Here is an 18,430-nt window from a genome sequence, read left to right on the forward strand (position 1 = left end):
GCCAGAGGTCAGTGTTTCAGGGTTCCCGGTTGGGCGTGGGACTCGGGCTCGTTGTTTCACCCACTCGTTTTTAACGTTTATTAATTATTAAAAGTCGTTTAAAGAAAAATATAAGTAACACTTTTACAAAGTAGTACATCGATCCTAAGTCATTTTTCGAGATATCGGGTAAAAAAAGACGCTGTCACAAGTAAAGACACGTACAGGCATTTCCTGAGTTTTAAATTTGATTCCAAAATAAACGCAGCTCGTAAGTTTATATCTGGTTTTACAGAGGGAATATTAGTACTATGGATAATGAATACATCTTTATACACCGTAAAACATATTTAGCGACTACAGTAAAGTGCTTGTTTCAACACAAACAATACAGCTCAGAGCAAATTCCGTTTTATTTTGAAGGGCTTAGAGGAAAAGGTTTGTAAAAATGATACTTGCCAGTTTGACAGACCGCTTCCGCACTGCTTCCTTGTTTATTAGATTTTCTTCTAGTTAAGCTCGTTAAATTGAAACATATTTACTAGAAAATAGATCAGAGTCGTTGCGACACTTCACCAGGTGAGTCCGACAGGTTTACCTGTCATTTACGAGCCTTTTGAGAACTTTTGTCACAGTTTGAAATGTCTTGTGGGAGTTTTTGTCAAGTGTCGCAACAAACGAACAGATTACAAGAATATTGACTTTCAAATCTGATTCCCGTTTTCATCGTGTGATTCTCCATTAACACATATTTTTGTTGTTAAAAAATGAATTAATGTCTTCATTTACTTCTTCTATCTAAACTTGAATTACTTGTTTCATGGAAGCTCTGATTGACCTCCTCTCCACTGAGCCCTTTTGTTTCAACACGTTTTTCTTTTTTTGTTACAGGAAGGAACTTTACCTGTCAATAAATAAATAAATAAACAAGTATACATGGCTACTGCTGCAGAGGAACCTCCAGGGGTGCTGAGCAACCCGGGAAGTAAGTGAAGAACAGAACGCAGGCAGGGTGGAGGAGCCTGACAGATGCTGTCAATGTAGAGACTAGTTCTGGTGACAAGGAATTCTCTACAAAACAGACAAAGAAGAACCAATAAGAAAAAAAAACTGTAGTGAGCGTTGAGGAGCAATAGTTTTGAAAGTTTGTCTCTAGTTATAAAAAAAAGTCCAGTAGTTTTGTTTTTATTAATCCTCCCATATTGTAGAATATTCTTCCAAAATCCTCACAAGGTGCAAAAATACTAAAAATAGTGCTTCTTAAATTAGATATTTTCTTTAAGAAGACATTTCTTCCTTTTTCTGTCAATCGTATTTAAATATGTAGCGTCCAACGTAACAAATCATAACTATAGATTGACCTGTGTCACTTTATTTTCAGCTAAGAATTAATATTTATTAAGCGCGTGTCTGAATATATGATGTTGTGTCTCTTCACCTGCACTTTTGTGTATTCTTCTGCTCATTTCTTTTTTTGAATTGTATCATGTAATTCTCTCTTTCTCTCTCTCTCCCTCTCTCTCTCTCTCACTCTGGCTCTCTTGATATATTATATTATATAAATTACTCACTTAGCAAATGCAACTGGAGATATGTAAACTCGGCTTTGTTGGTTCAGTCAAATGTTTGACACACTCTTGAATGTTTTTAGCTTCGGTTTAGTTTAGATTAGTCTTTGATCTGTCATTTAACTGTCAATAGCTAATGGTTTATTGCCTTTTTCATATGAAATAAACAAGACCTACAACCTTTAATTCAGTAAATGTCTAGACGTAGAAATAGTTTAGTATTCATTGATGATGTGTTTTTAAGTTTGTGTTTCTTCTCATACTACTTCTCTGTGACACAGTTTTAGCCTCAACTTTATATTTATTCACATTAAACATTCATTGTATTAACTGCACTATTGCTCTTTTCAGCATCCACAGGAGCTCAGAGGAAAGTTGTGTCAGAGGTGAGAGTTTCCGCGTGTTACCGACTTCTCTCAAGAAACTTTGTCATGTTGACTTTTGCTGATTGTTCATCTTTCCTCCCTTCCTCTTTATGTCCCGGACATTTTCATGATATTGCTGTCCACTTCCTTTTTTTTCTATCCCGCTTCCTGTTGACAGAGTTCCAATCCTGGCCCGAGCAGCTCTAAAACCATGAAGCACACCATTGGTCATCGTGGCATCGATCCCACTGGAGAGACCACGTACAAGAAGGTAGGACCATGAGAGCCTCTCATTCGAGAGTCAGACTGCTGATTTTTTTATAATTATGGTTTATAGTATTATGTAGTGTTTCTCAACTCGTCTCGTGCTTGGATCCGCATAAATGACAAGCCATGGCCCAAGGAAGGAAACATCACATTTGGAGATAAGGCCGGAATGAGATGGTTTGGTCATGTACTGAGGAGGGATAGTGAGTATTTTGGCAGAAGGATGCTGGGGTTGGAACTGCCAGGCAGAAGGTCTAGACAACCAAAGAGAAGGTTTATGGATGTAGTGAAAGAGGACATGAAGTTGGGAGAACAAGGTTAGATGGAGGAGGTTAATTTGCTGTGGCGACCCCTGATGGGAGCAACTGAAGGGAAAAGAATAAGTAAGTAATTAATGGTTATTTCTAAAGCAACTTTCTAGACCAGGATCAGAAAGCGCTTTCACAATCAAAAACACACAAACACAGGAGTTCACAGGAGTTCCAGAAAAACAGGGAAAAGCACAAATAAAAATGTCTTAAGATGTTTCTTGAAGGAGTCAGTAGATCATCAAACACAGAGGGAGATCGTTCCAAAGCTTAGGAGCAACAGCCTGGAAGTATTTCTCTTCTCTGGTCCTGAAGCGTGTTCAGGAACCATCAGTAGATTCTGATCCTCAGACCTCAGAGCCAGAGCTGAGGTGTAAGGCTTGATCAGATCACTAATGTAAGGAGGAGCCTGACCATGAATAGCTCTGAAAGTAATAAACAGAATTTTAAAATTGATCCTGAAAATTGGCAGCCAGTGAAGAGTTTTAAGGATCGGAGAAATGTGAGTTCTTCTACTAGAGCATGTTAGAACTCTCGCTGCAGAGTTTTGTATTAACTGCAGGCGAGACAGATCCTTCTTGTTAAGACACCAAAATAAACTGTTGCAATAGTCTAAACAAGAAGACACAAACGCATGGATTAAAAGCTCCAGATCGTGTTGTCATTATTTTCGTAAGTTTTGAGATTTTTCTTAGTTGAAAGAAGAAGAGGATATGAAAAAAAAATGTTTTTGACAGTTGTGGCGGCTTTTTTGGATTTACTGACACTTGTCACATGACCAACTAGTGTGTTGCACCTGGACTTCCTCACAAAGCGTAATACCTATGAAACTTCTTTATGATGTTGTAAAACAAAACTTCATTCTCATTTTTTTCTATGCTAAGACAGAGCAGCAAACCGATAATGTGAGAATTGCTCTTGAGGTGGAAAATTTCCAGATAACTTCCAATGTGCTTAAAGGGTTCTTGAACAAAGATGAAGTTGAAAGAAAGGTCCGAGACGAATCCTTAAAGGTTACAGTCCGGAATTTAGTTTTTGAAAGGTCAAATATTCACCAGGCTTCTCTTAATCTGGAGAGTCATATAAAAGTGCTTCTCTGTTTTACACCAGCATGATTCAGCAGTGGTTATTATAAGAATAATTACAGTCAGAAAATGAACCATTTCATCACAGTTTTACAGAGGGAACAATAACTGAATCCACTATTTCCTAGGAACTTTCTAGCTTCTACTCCAGAGCAGGTCATTGTCATGTTTTCACCTTTTGCAACATGTGAAAGAAAGTCTTCATCGAAATCAGATGATAAATGAACCAGAGAGATATTGATTCATTACAGAATTATTTTAATAGAAGAATCTCTCAACAATGATGTTAGTAGAGGGTCAGACTTGAGTTTGAGTTTGTTGTATTAGATTGAGATGTGCCTCTGTCAAGTGAGTATTCACCGTCAGACTAAAACTTAATTATACAGTAGCAGTAGTAGCCAGACTGAGGAGGATGTCCGATTTGTGTGCTTCGTTTTCGTCTGGATTTGTTTTCCTGTTACCACGGAAACATGTTCGAAAAGCAGCTGCACTTTAAATTTTAGAAATTACATGAGATTTCAGACGAGGCTCTTGAAAGTTTATCAATTCCAACTTAGGAAAATGATGACAACACGATCTGGAGCTTGTAATCCATGCATTTGTGTCTTCTCGTTTAGACTATTGTAACAGTTTATTTTGGTGTCTTAACAAGAAGGATCTGTCTCGCCTGCAGTTGATACAAAACTCTGCAGCGAGAGTTCTAACATGCTCTAGTAGAAGAACTCACATTTCCCGGATCCTTAAAACTCTTCACTGACTGCCAGTTTCTTTGAGGATCCATTTCAAAATCCCGGTTCTTACTTTCAGAACTATTCATGGTCAGGCTCCTCCTTACATCAGTGATCAGATCCAGCCTTACACCCCAGCTCGGGCTCTGAGGTCTGTGATCAGAATCTACTGATGGTTCCTGAACACGCTTCCGGACCAGAGGAGAGAAATCCTTCCAGGCTGTTGCTCCTAAGCTTTGGAATGATCTTCCTCTGTGTTTGATGATCTACTGTCTCCTTCAAGAAACATCTTAAGACTTTTTATGTGCTTTTCCCCTTATTTTCTCGGACTCCCGTCTTTTTCTTTTGTGTCTTTGCCTTTTAAAGTATATATTTTAACTGTGTATTGTTTTTGATTGTTCAAGTGCTTTGTGACCCTTGTCTAGAAAGGTGCTTTACGAATAACCTTTACTTACTTACTTACAATACAAACAACTGTGTATTGTTACTGTGTAATTAATGTTGAGCAGAGACTTTGTTTGGTTACCATGGCTTGCTACAGCTCATGTACACAATGTGCTCATGAAGAACAGGTGTTGAAAGCTGCACGTAATCTTGCGATTTACACACAACAGCCATCTGGAGTTATTTCCAGCACAATTGCTACATTCATTTGTTCTTTCTTGCATCCTTATCACCGTAATGGGCTCACATGTTGCTCCTAAGCTTTGGAACGATCTTCTTCTCTCTTTGTGCTTGATGGATCTACTGACTCCTTTAAGAAACATCTTAAGACGTTTTTATTTGTTCAGGCTTTTCCTTGATTTTCTGGAACTCCTGTTGTGTTATCAGTTTTATCTTGATCTTTAAAGTATAACTTTATTGAATACTGTTTTGATTGTTTAAGCTCTTGTGACCCTGGTCTTGAAAAGTGCTATACAAATAAAAATTACTTACTTACTTACTTACATGGGAGAGGCAGGGGGACACCCTGGACAGCTTGCCATAGCACATATTACTGACACACACACACTGACTGTGGGGGAATCCGGAGTGCTATTGACAATTTAAACGCTTCTTCTTCACACAGACGCCCTCGTCAGCCTTGAAAGGAGCCATCCAGCTGGGAATCACTCACACCATCGGCAGCTTGAGTCAGAAGCCGGACAGAGATGTGCTGCTGCAGGACTTCGAGGTGGTGGAGAGCATCTTCTTCCCGAAGTGGGTCTTCTGTTTGAGTCTAGTCTGGGGTTGGTTTAAGACATGAGTTTCACTAACCAATCTGTGATATGATCGCCAGTGAAGGCAGCAACCTCACACCGGCGCACCACTATGGAGACTTCCGCTTCAAGACCTACGCCCCCATGGCCTTCCGCTACTTCAGGGAGATGTTCGGCATCCGTCCCGACGACTACATGGTATGTTTGGTGGTGGCGCTTGTATGAATCCAAAAACAAACGCACTTCATTTTGAAATGGTGTTAAATTTTATTCTGAGGAACCATATGTGCCAAAAAAGAACATTTAAGAAGAAGGAAAAAGATTTTTCTTTAAAGTAACAATATCAAATATGTCTGATTAAATTGAGACATTTTTATTTAATGTTATGTAAAAGATGTATGTTTTAAATTGAGCAAATATTGTCTGCTATGGGGTGTTAAAGATGGAAATCATCTGCTCTATGAGAAATGACACCTGCTTACAATAAAACATCATATTAATATAATTATATATACATATTTTTTATAGCTCATTTTGTCAAATCATTCTAATATATTTAGTCACAACTCTTTCCATGACTGTTGTGTGCATTAATATCTCTGATTGTAAAGAACAAACATCACACAGCTGTCTCTTGCTTCAGGTGGTTTATCGAGGGTTCCTTTCATTTCTGATCTGCTCTTCTCTCAGTGCTCCTTGTGCAGTGAGGGTTTGATCGAGCTGTCCAACCCAGGAGCCAGTGGTTCTCTCTTCTACGTTTCCAGTGACGATGAGTTTATAATGAAAACTGTGCAGCACAAAGAAGCAGAGTTTCTACAGACGCTGCTGCCTGGATACTTCATGGTGAGCTGAAATAAAAGTCACTTTACTGTACTTTGTCTCCAACTTCTCCATGTGTTCCTCTGATACACTTGTTTCTCATTTTGCTGAATTTTTCGTGGATGTTTAGAAAGATAAAAATATATATTTTATGTATTATAACCTTTACCTGTCATTGTTATTAAATAAAAACATATATTAATAACTTCCTTAAATGTCATCATCTTCTTTTCTAACACTATGGTGTTTTCTTTCTTCTCCCCCAGAATCTGAACCAGAACAAGCGAACGTTGTTACCAAAGTTTTATGGGCTCTATTGCGTCCAAGCCGGAGGGAAGAACATCCGTATCGCAGTCATGAACAATCTGCTGCCAAACGCCGTTCGCATGCACCTAAAGTTTGACTTGAAGGGCTCCACCTACAAGCGCAGAGCCTCTGCTAAGGAGAGAGGTAAAGCTGTGCCCACGTTCAAGGACCTGGACTTCTTGCAGAACATCCCGGAAGGTCTCATCCTAGACGCGGATAAATACAACGCCGTCTGCAAGACACTCCAAAGAGACTGTCTGGTGAGGAGTCAATACTGATTTCCTCAGCTGTGGTGAAACCTCTGTCTTCATTGGTTTGGTCTTCTTCAAAAGGTCCTGCAGAGCTTCAAGATCATGGATTACAGTCTGCTGCTGGGGATCCACAACCTGGACCAGGCGTGCAAAGAGCAGGTGGGCGAGGAGGCAGTGGCCGGAGCTGCTGTTGCTGCAAGACCTCAAGGCCAGAAGTCTCTGTACAGCACAGCTCTGGAGGCCATCCAGGCCGACTCGGACACTGTGGGGTCACCAGACACGGACAACAGGTGAGACGAAAATTTTAAATCTGGATCTTAAAATGAGGAGAAATTCTCCTTCATACCATTTGCAACACCAAATGTAACACCTTTTAAGATATTTCATATTATTTTTGAGTGCTCATAAATGGACATTGGTTTAGTAGTTTAATATTAAATAAACGGACGAGCTGATGATGTAAATGTTCCACAGAACGGGAGGAATTCCTGCTAAAAACTCAAAGGGAGAAAGGCTGCTGGTTTACATGGGAATTATCGACATCCTCCAGTCCTACAGGTGAGTCGTGCTTTTTTTAACACCCTTTTTATTTGAATAAACCTCCTGAAACAGTCCCTGATATGAAGGGAAATGAAGTGATGTGACTAGTGATCACAATATTGTATATCAGCTCCTTTCATGACAATGCTGTGACTTATTGCTACATTTAACAGCGCAACGAGCTAACCGGCACAAGGAGTTGTTAAAGCTATTTTTCATTAGTTTTATTCCAATAAAGCATTACGAGAAATGTATTTTAGATTAACTATTAAATTGTACTTCTTACGTAATTAATATCTACACAAACATAAATAGCATGTTTTAGCTTCAGTGCTAATGCTAACACCGCAGCTATAGTAGCTCTGTGTTTCATTTAATGAAATAAATCTTTATTATTCATTTTCATTCCTCTCAAGTGATAGTAGAATTAATATAAGTGCAGACATTACTCGTACAGACAGAAACATGAAATATGGAAACTCAAAAAAAAAAGTGTAAAGACTTGCTGTGGTGACCTTTCCAGGGTGTCCCCCTCACCTTGCTCAAGGTACTACAGATCACTTGTGACCCTATTAAGATGAATAAATGAGTACACATATTTTAATAAAACATATTTTAATATATCCTATAAGTGTGGGATGATTTATCCTTTTAATTCTGACTTTTTCCCCTATTATGATCAATCCATGTCTTCGGTCCTCAGATTGGTGAAGAAGCTGGAACACTCGTGGAAGTCTCTGTTCCATGACGGGGTAACGTTCGTCCTTCATCTGTAGCACTCATGTTATGAGTCAAAGCTGACGTTTGTGTGTCTGTGTCAGGACACCGTGTCTGTGCACCGGCCCAGTTTCTACGCAGACCGCTTCCAGAGGTTCATCTGCTTCACGGTCTTCAGGAGGGTGGCCTGTGAGTAGACGTGTGTGTGTGTGTGTGTGTGTGTGTGTGTGTGTGAGGCCTTCGTCTCTTGACACTCAGAGTCTGCGTTGGTGTGACCTACAGTAAAAACCTCCCCCTCGAAGAAACGACGGGCTGTTGGCCACATTCCTCTCAAGAAAATTGCGGGTCCGTCTGCGTCCCCGGGGGGTCCGGCCCTGCAGACCCAGGTCAGCTCTGGGAGCAGAGACGAGAAGGACGAGGACAACGGTAAGAAGTGGAGATGCTCGGGTGTGTACAGGTGACACTGGATACAAACCAATGATGTTGACACAGAGAGTTTGTCGACTGGCGTGTCGGAGCAGGTCGAGCAGATTATTCCATCTTAATCTTTTTATCCGACTTGACAACATTAATCTGCAGCGTTACAGCCTGGAGGGCGACAAGTAATGGCATGATTGGCATGAAGCTGGTGACAGTTGCAGAGAGATCTCTGGAGAAACTACTGTCCATCATTGATGATGACAGTCGTCCTCTGAACACTGTCATTGGTGAACAGAGAAGCAGACGAAGAACACAAATGCTCCTCCCCAGATGCAATACTAATAGACTCAGGGACATATACGTTCCTTGTGCTATGTCTGTCTTATCTAATCTATCGAAGCTCATCTGATTAACTCTTTACTAACCATCCTGTTGTTGCCGATACATATAGACATAGTGTAAAGGTCCTCGAAGGTTTTTGTCAATCTTGTAAATTAAATGTTTATTGTAGAGTAGAAAACCAGAGCTTGTGCGCACATTAAAAAAGTCCAAAAACAATTTCCAGGTTCACCTGCTCATGAGTTACGAGTTATGAAGGTTTCTATCTAAAATAAATCGTGAATGATTGGAAGATAATCACTTAAGCAAGGATTTGGTGCTTTCTCATCATATAAGAAAACAAATATTTATTTTGGGTTGTTGTCCTCTCCAAAAGATGTAAACAATCATGAAAGATTTGCTTAGGAAATGCTTTCATTTAAGTTAAAAATGTATATATATATATATTCAACAACTTAATAATTTTAGCTTCCTTTTATTACATGATTGTATTATTTTCGCTCCGGTATCCTTTCTTGATGCTCCTCACAACAGTCACTATATAACGAAGCACATGCTAAGCACATGCAGCTGCACCCAAAACCATCAAAAAATAAACATTATTTTTAGACCTATCACAGCACATTCAGTTGGATAAGTGAAGATTATAAAAGTGTAACTTATCTTTCTGGTATTAATGGTTTTGGTTTATTTGTCTCTTCAATTATTAAAGCTGCTGAGAAAGACGAAACTGTAGTTTGAAAGAAGATGTTTTTGACTTGTGTTTCATGTTAAGATGATTGACAGTTCGTACTCCGTCACAGGGCTGCCGGCCAGTCAACCCAACCGCCTCTTGAAAAGTAACTCCGCTGAGACGGCTCAGGACGGCACGAATGGCGACGCAGAGGATTCCCCAGTGAAGTAAGATGGAACATTTCGTCAAATTATTCACCTGGAAATACATGTTTTTCACTGTATTTAGGGTCATACGTTGAAAATGAGCAGTACGGCTAACATTGAACACGTTATTGATTGTTTTATAATAATAAGTATTTTAAAACCATATATTAACTGTTGATTAAATAATATCTATATTGTTCTTCGTAAATTATTTATGTTTCTACAAAATATTTACAGATAATAATTATAATAATAATTACAATACATTTTATTTGAAGAAGCCTTTCTGGACAATGGAGCACAGCCTACATGTACTTTTAAAACATATCGTACTATGATACTTTGAGAAGAAGAGGGGAGATGAGCTCTGATGCTGTTGCTTACAGGATCGACAGAAACAAAACCGATTGCTTAGGATGTTTAAAAGATTAACAATGTTTAAAAGATAAACAAAGATTAACAATGCAAATAAAGAGATCGTATTACGCAGGTTCCATGAAGAACCAACTATTCTAAATCATGTTCAATGGATAAATGAGACTAAAATAAATGTATTTGTCCAACAACTACTGTATGTATGTAAGACAGTCTCATAATCCATTAATATTTTTAACAGTTATTTAATTTCCTAAAAGGATTGTCTTTTGCGTCCTTCTCCTATTTGTACCGTCTGTTATTGCAGAGAGTCTACTGACTCCTTTAAGAAACATCTTAAGACGTTTTTATTTGTTCAGGCTTTTACTTGATTTTCTGGAACTTCTGTTGTGTTATCAGTTTTATCTTGACCTTTAAAGTATATACTTTATTGAACATTGTTTTGATTGTTTAAGCGCTTTGTGACCCTGGTCTGGAAAAGCGCTATAGAAATAAAAATTACTTACTTAATTACTTGCTGTTTATCAAATGCACAAATATTGATTTACAACATGTCCTGTCCTTTTGCTCTGCATAAAAAAAGTGATCTTTCTTCTGTCTTTTTGTATAGGAAACATAAGTGACTCCTCTAACTCTCTTGCAGAACTCCGAGTGGACCAGCTGAAAGCCCGGCTGGTGCTGAAGGTGCTGAAGGTACTGAGGGTGCTGAAGGTGCTGAAGGTGCTGAAGGTACTGAAGGTACTGCGGGTGCTGAAGGTGCTGAAGGTGCGTCCTCCCCAAGCTAGTCTCTTCTGCTGACAAACGTGCTGTAAGTTGATCCCCGAGCACGATCTGAGACATTCTACCCTGCCAGCAAGTGGAACATGTTTGTATGAATTCAGCGGTACTTCTTATTGCACTTTCAGTCTTTGTTTATTAAAAAATGGTGTCGGTTGGTGCTGGGCTCAAACTCTCGGGAAGTTTTTCACTCAAAAACATCTCTTTTAATGGTTCGTATGTCGACTCAAACCAGGGGCTGCTCTGTTCATCTTCCACCACACGTGTGTCCTCATGTCCGATGTATGATTGTCAAGCTTCTTACTGTAAATGCTATGAAGGTTTTTTGGGCAAGCTTTTCTCCTCCCTTGAGAGGCGAGTAAATCCTTTTTCTCCCCATTTAAATGATTTTAAATTTCAATTTGCATCCCTGAAATGATGTTCAAATACAACAAAAAGATTCAAATAATAGATTAATATCTCATTTGAGGGTTGCCAGTCTGAAATGTTGTCTTACTATTTTCTTAATGTTGTCTTAAATACCTTAAATATCCTTAAACCGCCTAATTTAAGGTTCCAGTCGCTCTTGTGGAAATGGTGCAATAATAACGTCTTGCTTTTCCAAAGTGCAATAATGGTTGTGTTTCATTCTCGGTTCTCTTAATAATGATTTTAAGAATAATAAAATATTGTCGTGTTGTTATCTGTTGATTGATGACGTTTTTAAATGTGTCGCTTTTGAACATATGCTGCCTTACATTCCTGCCAACAGAGGGTAGTATTGAGTCAATTTTCTTTCCCTGCTGGAAACGTTTTCAGCGTGATTTTGAAAAATGTGTTTACTTTTTTCTTTCTTTTTTACTTTTTTTTTAACCGTTTATTGATGTCTATGTTGAGGTACTCGCTGTTGTGTGTCTGTTACAGTTTTGCAAAGAGACCCGAAAGACGTCTTACATTGATATTTTGATACGTACTCTAATGTGAGCTTTATTTTTATACTTACTGAAAGTTCTAAAAGTGCCTTACTAAATTCAATAAATCACACATCGTTGATCCAAATCTGTAAATAATCATATTTATACAATTATTTATTGCTTGATGTTGTAAACATGATGGTGGGTTCACAGGGGCCAAGCCGGTGTCATTTATCACGACTTGTATTTTGGTGTTGCATGAAATGTTGTCATGGGATGGAACATTAATTGTGTGTATTTTTCATGATTATGTGTACGGTAATAAAGAAATGTAAAGGCATGATGTTGTGGTTGGATTTTATTGCACATTTTCCTGATTAAGAAAACCAAGCTTTTAAAGGTCATACCACGTTATTCCACATGAAAAAGTAGATTAATAAATGTTATTGTCGGAAGACAGCAACTCAGTTGTGATTAGTTATAGTCAAAAAACATATGTATTTTTTAATGTATATCATTTTACAAACAGGTGCCAAAACACCTTCAAGAGATACATCTGTCAAAGGCGCTTTGAAAATGAAACTTACTTGCTTACTTACTTATTACATTTTTTTGTTACTGGTCGTCTTTAACACCATATAACAGATAAAATTCCATTTTGCCTTAATTCTTACAGGGTGGTGTTAAAACTACAATAATTAAATAAATGAGGATTATTATATAAGACATTTTAGATACGTTTCTTTCATTTTTTATTTAAAGGACTTACCTTAAGCATAATTTTAATAATTAAATTAATAAACTTTTGGTTGTGGCTGATCATTTTATCTGGGACTTCCTTTAATATTGCCTTTTTCCTTTGTTTTTTAATAAATACGAATACCGTATATTATTTTGCTTTTTTAGTGATTGAGTCTTTATTAACCAAAGGAGAGCAAACGTTATTTTCCTATAGGCGGCGCTATGTTATGTAGTTGCCGTGAAAGCATCGTCGAAGAAGAAGAAAAACCGACAACAAGTTTTCAAGATGGTGCTAGAAAGTACCGTGGTTTGGTAAGAAATCTGTCCTTCTTTTTAAGTTTAAATACTTTGTTGTTTCAATAATGTCTGTCGTTCTTCGTTGTATTAACTGCTAAAGTTGAGATAGTTGCGGCTGTTATTGCTGTCGGAGATGATGGCCGTTAAACTGCTGACTAACCGTCGACTCATTGTCGCTTTGCTTATCGTGTATTTGCTTTTAATAGAGAAAAATGTGAATTTTAAGATGAACGTTGACATTATAAAATTGTTGTTTAGCCATAGGTCATACCATTTGTCGTGTCCTTTTGTTGTTGTGGTATTTATTGCTAGCATTAGCTAGTTTTGCTAATTGTCAAACGACAACAATAACGCGACAGAAAATCGAAGAACATTTTCAAAATAAATATGACTTATAATTTAATTCAGTGTTTCACTTGTTTCCCACTGACATCTGGGATGATTTACTGAAGCTGTGAAATGATTAATGTATTACCTTAAGAAAATAATAATGACGATGACCAAATGTTGGATGTCCATAAATGACATGTTTGATAAGCTATATGATGGTTTCATGTTGGATGTTAATGTCTCTTCTCAGTGTGGACAACAGTGAATACATGAGAAATGGAGACTTTCTACCAACCAGACTTCAGGCACAACAGGACGCCGTCAACCTTGTCTGTCACTCCAAAACTCGTAGTAACCCAGAGAACAACGTAGGCCTCATCACTATGTCCAAGTAAGTTTCTGTCTTGTTACCTATTGTACGATTGAATGAGCAAATCTGTTAAGGTTAAGTTAAGCATTTTTTCAGTTATTTGTTTCGTGGCTATGGTAGTAAACCGGTGAAGCTTAGAGATTTTTTTGTTTATTTTCTCTCTTATTGTGGCCATTTCATTGATTACATTTTAATAAATCGGTCCATTTATCAATTTCTTATTTTCTTAAACATTTTCTACCTTTAAAAACCTTAATTTATCAGCATTGTCTCTCCTTTTTTTCTTCTTTTTTTATGTCCTTTGTTTTTGTTTAATTTTCTCCAATGTAAGTAAGTAAGTCATTTTTATTTGTATAGCGCTTTTCCAGACCAGGGTCATAAAGCGCTTAAACAACCAAAATAAAATTCAGTAAAGTATATACTTTAAAGATCAAGATACAACTGATAATACAACAGGAGTTCCAGAAAATCAAGGAAAAGCCTGAAAAAATAAAAACGTCTTAAGATTTGACTCATGATCTCCATTATCACAGACTCCCCCTTCTTCTCATCTGTGGTTTCTTTCAGCTGTGTATCTATCTCTGGGTCAATTGGGCTTTCATTTAAACAATAGTTGCTGCCTTAAAAATAATGTTTTGTATTTCCCTTACTCTTCTATTTCCTTCTCAGTTTCAGACAGTCTTGCCTGAAAGAGCTTTTGAATATAATTGTTGTGTCACGTCTTCATTCTCTGTTAATTCTAGCGAGTTTAGATTTTTAGTGTCCTTCCGGTTTGTCTTTAATTTTAATCATCACAAAGGATGGTCACCATGTTTGAACTGCAATGAAAGACAGAACACCTGTGTGTGTGAATGGGGGGGGAAAGGAGGAAGAGTGAAAATGAGAGAGGAGAGGACGAAAAGTAGTTAGGGTCAAACATTCAGAGTTCTCGATAAAAACGGAGGAGGACAGCTAGTCATTTTAGCTGAAGACGAGTTGTAGTGACTGTAAAGATTAGAAATGATTTTGTAGGACAGATGTTTGGGCACGTGGAGAGGAGGGATGGTGTTGATCAATAATTTTTAAGATGATGAAGATAACCATGATATGTTCTTGCTCTTCTGCTTGCAGTAACTGTGAGGTCCTCGCGACACTCACGCCTGACGCTGGTCGTATCCTGTCCAAACTTCACGCTGTCCAGCCCAAAGGGAACATCTGCTTCTGCACCGGCATCAGAGTGGCTCATGTGTGTAGTAGTGCTTTTTCTATTTTATAAGTTTGAGGAAAACCTGGTTGATAATATGTGCTCGTTTTTCTCGTAGCTGGCCCTGAAGCACAGACAAAGTAAGAACCACAAGATGAGGATCATTGTTTTTGTGGGAAGTCCTGTCGAGGATAATGACAAAGAAGTAAGTCGCAGTTTTGGTTTGTTGTTGATGCACTCTTTTAAGGTTGTCATCCCCCCCTTTACCTGTATCCCTGCTTTATGTTTATGTACATCGTTTAAACTGGTTAAGCATGAATTGGGTTTCATCATACGTCTATTCATGAGAACATTTTAAAGATTCTTGTTGCACATGTCATGCCAAACCTGCAAACATGAATGTGATTTGTGACTAATTCCTTAAAAATCCTTCCATAAATACCTACAGTATAATACAAAACATAGACGGCATACGCTTGAAATGAACTTAGTAGTTGCACAAAATGGATTTTAAAGAACATTATTTTATGACTTAAGAGCAAATGCTAGACTTCACCCACTAGCTCAGAGATCTCTGGTTCAGTGTTGGTCCTTTTGTCGATGTTTGATTGTAAACCTGTGTTGTCTCTTTCTGCAGATTGTAAAGATGGCAAAACGCTTGAAAAAAGAGAAGGTCAATGTGGATATAGTCAACTTTGGAGAAGAGGTGAGCATGGCCTCCTCATTTTTGTGTTGTAAATAAACTTCCGGCCGCTAGTTGGCACCTCCACTGCTAAAGGAATAATGTAATCCCGTGCTGTGTCTCAAATCGCATACTTCTCTTAGTATACTAGAAGTTAGTAGGCATCAGGATAGTGTAAATACTAACTAGTATGCAAATTCTCAAAAGATAGTATGTCTCAAATCAAACACTGCCGCTACACAGGAAATGACGCGACAGCTTCTTCTTCTACTACTACTATTTAACGATGCTTGCAACCAGCTGTTGGAACACTAGCGACACCTGCTGATGGCACGTTTTGCAAGTTTGGAAGAAGAAATAAAGAAAAAATATGAGAAACGAAATATTCACGAGATATTTACTCCGGTATCGGCAGCGAAGACGTGTCATCCTCCTGCTGCTGAAAAGGAACCTGTAAGTGTATGCAGATATATATATATATATATATATGACGTAATGTCCGTTTAAAATGTCACTAAGATGGCGACCGTTTAGGGTAAATAGTGTCCATCGAACCATACTCAGTTTTGTGGGCGTGTTAGTACGCCAATTTAGTGTGCATGGCGCACTAAATTTTGCATACTAAGAATTGAGACGCACTTACGCACTAAAAATACTAACTTTGAGTACGCTAGTATGCGATTTGAGACACAGCACCAGTGATGATAAAGGACGAGAGGATACAGTCGACTCCAGCAACTTTTAAAGATGATATTTGCTCAATATCATCATAACAAATATTGCAATATATCGCAATTCAAAACAATTTATTAATTTCTGGTTCGTAATATTTTCCGTTTAGTTTGATTCTTGCCAATACACACCCCTACTTGTTGGTTTTGTGTTTGTTTTTAATTAAATGTCGTCATGTGTGTTCGTTCAGGAGCTCAACACGGAGAAGCTGACCACCTTCATCAACACTTTGAATGGTAAAGATGGAACAGGCTCCCACCTGGTCACAGTGCCGCCTGGACCCAGCCTGGCAGACGCCCTGTTGTCCTCTCCCATCCTGGCCAGCGAGGGCGGCTCCATGATGGATCTCGGTTCCAATGACTTTGCGTTCGGCGTGGACCCGAGCGCTGACCCAGAGCTGGCCCTGGTGAGTGATCTTCCACATGGTGGTTTGACTAGAGTGTAATGTATTTCTGCAACAGCAATTTTAAACATGCACCAATGTTGCTTTATAATGCTGTAGAAGTAACAATACAATGGATTTTTAGGATTTAATATGAACATTTTATTTAGAATAGGTAAAATATTTGGTTGGGAAAAATGTTTATTTATGACTTTGACAGGCAAATTAATCATAAAAAGGAAATTACATGTCAAGCTTGTATCATAAAGATAGATGGATGGATGACGGGATCAATTTTATTCCTCATTATTGGTGCTTGTCTTGTAGTGCAGTTTCTTTTATCCCAATATTTGGCTATTACACTCAAACAAAAGTCACTATTGACATCCGAACAACTTCCTTCTTCAGGCTCTCCGTGTGTCGATGGAGGAGCAGCGACAGAGGCAGGAGGAGGAGGCTCGTAGAGTGGCCGCAGCATCTGCAGGAGAAGCAACCGTTCCCACACCCAGCGTGGATGGTAAAGCACGTAAACTCGCTTCCGCTCGGAACGCCGTCCAACACAACATCTCTTCTCCCACAGAAACGGAGGAGGCGCTGTTGAAAATGTCAGTGTCTCAGGCTGAGACCGGAACTCCGGCCCTGCCCGACTTCAGCAGCATGACGGAGGAGGAGCAGATCGCCTACGCCATGCAGATGTCCCTGGCCGGAGGAGGTCAGACCCTTTTCCTCATCTGAGGCTCTTGTCAAAATATTAATATTTATCAATATTTCTCATTACAATGTGTACTTTTTTTTTGTTTTAATTTCTAATGCAAAAAAATTAGTATACCAAATTTCTAAGAAGTTTATTATTGTATTGTGGTGATGACAGATTCTTTTATTTTGGAGGCGGGTGAAGCTCAGTCTAGTGCAGACATGGAGCAAAACTAAACTTGACTAAATCACAGGACTTTCCTCCCTCACAGAATACAGTGAAATGGCCTCTGGAACTCCGATGGACGCAGAAGAATCCACTAAGGTGAGACTGATCCTCTTTTGTTTTCACATTCCTGGTCATGTTACGTGTGCTTAACTTGAATGTCCACCTTTCTCTGCAGATCTTTATTTCCTCACCAGGTTTCCTCATAGTTGGGTAGTTGAGTAACTCAGGACCGTGTTTTTGTTTTTGTCAACAAAAATATTTAAAGGGATAGTTTTCACTTTCTACTCACCCTCGTGTCAACTAAGGTTTGGGATTATTTTTAGAATAATCTGTTCCTTTTTAGAGTTAAAGGCAAAAATTGTTTGTCTATTTTCATGTAGCAAACGAAGCTCAGTTGTCTTCGTCTTCATCCAATAAGACGCACTTTAAAAACATCCAAATACTTCTGTACTGCTCGTCTGTGATGTCTTGTATTGAAGCCTTGACACGGGAAGTGTTCAAAAAAATGAAACGAGTATATTTTAAGATGAAGTCTTGTTGCTTCAGAACCACTAGAATGAAGTGTTTTGAGATGCTTTTCTTACACTCGTGTCGTTCACCAACAGGACGACGACGACTACGACGTGATGCAGGACCCGGAGTTCCTGCAAAGCGTGTTGGAGAACCTGCCCGGCGTGGACCCGAACAACGAGGCGATCCGCAACGCCATGGGTTCCCTGGCCCCCGGAACCGGGAGCAAGCCGGACGACAAAAAGGAAGAAGAGAAGAAGAAATGATGCTAAAAACGAGCCCCGATTTTTGAATCGCCCCGGCCTGAGATGTTTTTACAGAAAAATCCTCTCCTCTGATCGTCACCTGGGTTTACACGACGACTAATCTTTTAAAGGACACAACAAGACATAATGTAACTGTATTTGCAATAAAAAAAAAAGATCGTGAGTAGATCGGATTCCTCGTCGATGTTTTTATTCAATAG

At 38.7% G+C, this 18,430-nt stretch overlaps 2 protein-coding genes across 3 annotated transcripts; both read left to right on the forward strand.

Annotated features, from left to right (window-relative positions):
- The first annotated feature begins 446 nt into the window (after positions 1-446).
- pip5k1aa (phosphatidylinositol-4-phosphate 5-kinase, type I, alpha, a) lies at positions 447-12,155 on the forward strand. 2 transcript variants are annotated; one of them, XM_087786658.1, is made up of 16 exons: positions 447-558; positions 871-964; positions 1,899-1,933; positions 2,091-2,183; positions 5,370-5,500; positions 5,580-5,697; positions 6,190-6,342; positions 6,585-6,884; positions 6,957-7,165; positions 7,350-7,433; positions 8,119-8,167; positions 8,237-8,321; positions 8,415-8,558; positions 9,695-9,791; positions 10,789-10,865; positions 10,902-12,155. In XM_087786658.1, exons 2-16 carry the CDS (start codon positions 916-918, stop codon positions 10,928-10,930), a joined length of 1,653 nt encoding a protein of 550 aa, XP_087642784.1. In that variant the 5' UTR covers positions 447-558; positions 871-915; the 3' UTR covers positions 10,931-12,155. The 2 variants fall into 2 exon arrangements, with proteins under 2 accessions (XP_087642784.1, XP_087642783.1); XM_087786657.1 differs by having other exon boundaries at positions 10,789-12,155.
- Positions 12,156-12,800: 645 nt separating this feature from the next.
- On the forward strand, positions 12,801-18,396 carry LOC148083583 (26S proteasome non-ATPase regulatory subunit 4-like). Its single transcript, XM_087786659.1, has 10 exons — positions 12,801-12,868; positions 13,434-13,574; positions 14,664-14,778; positions 14,855-14,941; positions 15,374-15,442; positions 16,341-16,556; positions 16,941-17,049; positions 17,113-17,244; positions 17,498-17,550; positions 18,060-18,396. The coding sequence occupies exons 1-10, from the start codon at positions 12,843-12,845 to the stop codon at positions 18,228-18,230; spliced, it is 1,119 nt and encodes a 372-aa protein (XP_087642785.1). The 5' UTR covers positions 12,801-12,842; the 3' UTR covers positions 18,231-18,396.
- Positions 18,397-18,430: the final 34 nt, after the last annotated feature.

Source organism: Callionymus lyra, chromosome 3 (assembly GCF_982586985.1).
Source record: "Callionymus lyra chromosome 3, fCalLyr1.hap1.1, whole genome shotgun sequence".
Lineage (NCBI taxonomy): Eukaryota > Metazoa > Chordata > Actinopteri > Syngnathiformes > Callionymidae > Callionymus > Callionymus lyra.

Coding starts and splice junctions, on each gene's coding strand:
- pip5k1aa (XM_087786657.1), top strand. CDS start 916: ATGGCTACTGCTGCAGAGGAACCTCCAGGGGTGCTGAGCAACCCGGGA. Junction 1,934..2,090: donor AGAGGAAAGTTGTGTCAGAG/GTGAGAGTTTCC, acceptor TCCTGTTGACAG/AGTTCCAATCCTGGCCCGAG. Junction 6,885..6,956: donor CACTCCAAAGAGACTGTCTG/GTGAGGAGTCAA, acceptor CTTCTTCAAAAG/GTCCTGCAGAGCTTCAAGAT.
- LOC148083583 (XM_087786659.1), top strand. CDS start 12,843: ATGGTGCTAGAAAGTACCGTGGTTTG. Junction 13,575..14,663: donor GGCCTCATCACTATGTCCAA/GTAAGTTTCTGT, acceptor TTCTGCTTGCAG/TAACTGTGAGGTCCTCGCGA. Junction 14,942..15,373: donor TCGAGGATAATGACAAAGAA/GTAAGTCGCAGT, acceptor CTCTTTCTGCAG/ATTGTAAAGATGGCAAAACG.